Source organism: Momordica charantia (genome assembly GCF_013281855.1).
Source record: "Momordica charantia cultivar OHB3-1 chromosome 3 unlocalized genomic scaffold, Mcharantia_2.0 BLBB01000003.1, whole genome shotgun sequence".
NCBI lineage: Eukaryota > Viridiplantae > Streptophyta > Magnoliopsida > Cucurbitales > Cucurbitaceae > Momordica > Momordica charantia.
Window position 1 is genome coordinate 1,048,909 of NW_028275161.1, and position 2,213 is coordinate 1,051,121.

The 2,213-nt window shown below is 47.1% G+C and overlaps 1 protein-coding gene across 1 annotated transcript; it reads right to left on the reverse strand.

Moving 5' to 3' along the window:
* Positions 1 to 1,644, reverse strand: LOC148212135 (mitogen-activated protein kinase kinase kinase 18-like). Its single transcript, XM_088121417.1, has one exon. The coding sequence runs from the start codon at positions 1,477 to 1,479 to the stop codon at positions 16 to 18; it is 1,464 nt and encodes a 487-aa protein (XP_087977543.1). The 5' UTR covers positions 1,480 to 1,644; the 3' UTR covers positions 1 to 15.
* Between the last annotated feature and the right edge of the window lie 569 nt (positions 1,645 to 2,213).

Below are 2,213 nucleotides of genomic sequence, written 5' to 3' on the forward strand. Positions count from 1 at the left end.
TTTCTAGGTTTTAAATCATAGGATCGAAATCTTACTTTTTCTTTCTCTGGAAAATATTTTTGGGCAATTTTTGGAGGGAAAGAAGAAAGGTAAAGTGTAATTCGCAAATAATACCAATTGCTTCATTAATATTTTCCGATAATAACATAATATCAATTCAATTGAATATATGCAAATTTCAAACGCCCGCAGCCCGCCGCTTGATCCACCGCCACCGCCGCCGCACATGATCTGGCAATTATTACGTGGCCGCTCCCGAAACTCCATGCCGCCAGGATTTGAATATTCAGCATTTAATCTTCCGTGATTGTCCTTTACAATTCCCCAATATTCCGAACTTGTCCCCTCCGTTTCCACTTCTCTCCCCCTCAAATTCACATATTCCCAATCTGTCCCTTCCCCTTCTTCGCCGTCGCACCTGGCCGGCGCCGCCGCTTCACTCTCCACGCCTCTCACCGCCGACCACCCGTCCGATGCCCAATTCGGCCATTCACTTGTACTCAATTCCCCAATTCTGTCCCTGACGGAGATCTCACTATTCCGGCAGTCGGAGCCGGAGGTTTCGCCGGAGATGGCCTCTTCCTCGTCGTCGTCGTCGAAATCGGCGTTGACCCAGTCGAGCACGCACCGGGGGGACGACTCGACGGCGATCTCCGGCGAGGCCGACGCTAAAAATGGATGCTGCAGCAGCCGATCGCAGCTCCACCGTTCACTCGGCTTTCTCCTGAGACACTTCCGGAGAAAATCCCGGCCGGTTTCCGACAACCGAGTCGGAAACTCCGGCAACTCGTCCGAGTAGCCGATCCGAGTCAGCGTGTGGGCCGCGCAATCGTCCCACGCCGGTCTCCCGGTGAACATTTCGATGACCGTACACCCGAGGGCCCACACGTCCGATTCCGGCCCCTGCGACTCCCCCCGGACCACCTCCGGCGCCATCCACAGCGGACTTCCACGTGGCAGCACACGCTCGCGACACGCGTCCCCGTCGCCGGAGAATTCAATCGCAGAGCCGAAATCGGCGAGCTTCACGAAATTGGGATTCCGGCCGACGAGAATATTCCTCCCCTTGACATCGCAGTGGACGATTCCTCTGGAATGGACGTAATTCAACGCCGTGACGACGCACCACGTCCGGGCCCGTAAAAGCTTCTCGTCTCCGGCGCCGGCGGGGAAGTCAGCGACGGTGCCACCCGGCAGAAACTCCATGTGGAGGTTCCGAAACGACGCCGTCGGAGACTCGTGGGAAACGTCATCGCCGAGAAATCCCACCACGTACGGAGAATCCAACGACCGGAGAATCCGAATTTCGTTCTCCAGAGACTCAATCTGACGGCGAAATCCGATGCTCTGCTCCACGGACTTCACCGCGAAAATCCGACCGCCGCCGGATTGGTTGAATCCGACGCTGACCGTCCCAAAGGCTCCTTTTCCGACGACAAACTTAGTTCTGGACCAGGAAGCCGCCGCCGATTCCGACATTTTCAGTGCCCAAAAAGCTGAAACAGAGTAAAAAGTTGCAGAGAAAGTGGTATGTTTTTGGATGGAGGACCCAAATAGAAAATCGCAGATGGGGCAATATATATAGGCGCGTGGGTGATTGATTTGATTTGATTATGGAAAAAGATTTTGAAATTTTTTTTATGTTTTGGAATGCGACTGAGAAATGGATAATCGGAAGAAGCGGTTAAAATGGCATGAGGCGGAATTTAATTGGGTTGATCTGCACCCAGTCTTTTGGATTTTCGAAGAGTTCATTTTTTGGATTTTATCCTTATCCATCTCAATCTCACCCCTCGCTTTTAATAAAAAAAAAAACAGCTCTTTCTTTTTTTTTTCCCTCAAATTTGTTCGCAATTACGTAAAATTATAAGTAATTTTTTTTCCTTGAGATAGGGTAGAAAATTTAGAATTTTACAAAAAAAATATATATAATTCGAATTAAAGTCGAACTTAATTATAAAGTAAGATATATGAGAAAAAATCAAATTTGTACTAGATTTAAAAATGAAGAAATAAAAATTGATAAAAGAACAATCAAGGTTATAAGTTCAAATCCCGCTACTATGCAACTAGCAAAGCTAGAAGATGACTCCCTCTCCAAAAACATATTATTATTTAATAAAATGAATAGTATCTCTCAAAAATGGTAAAAAGTTTGAAATTTTATAAAAATAGCACAATTTAAATGAAAGTAATACCAATGTGATATAAAA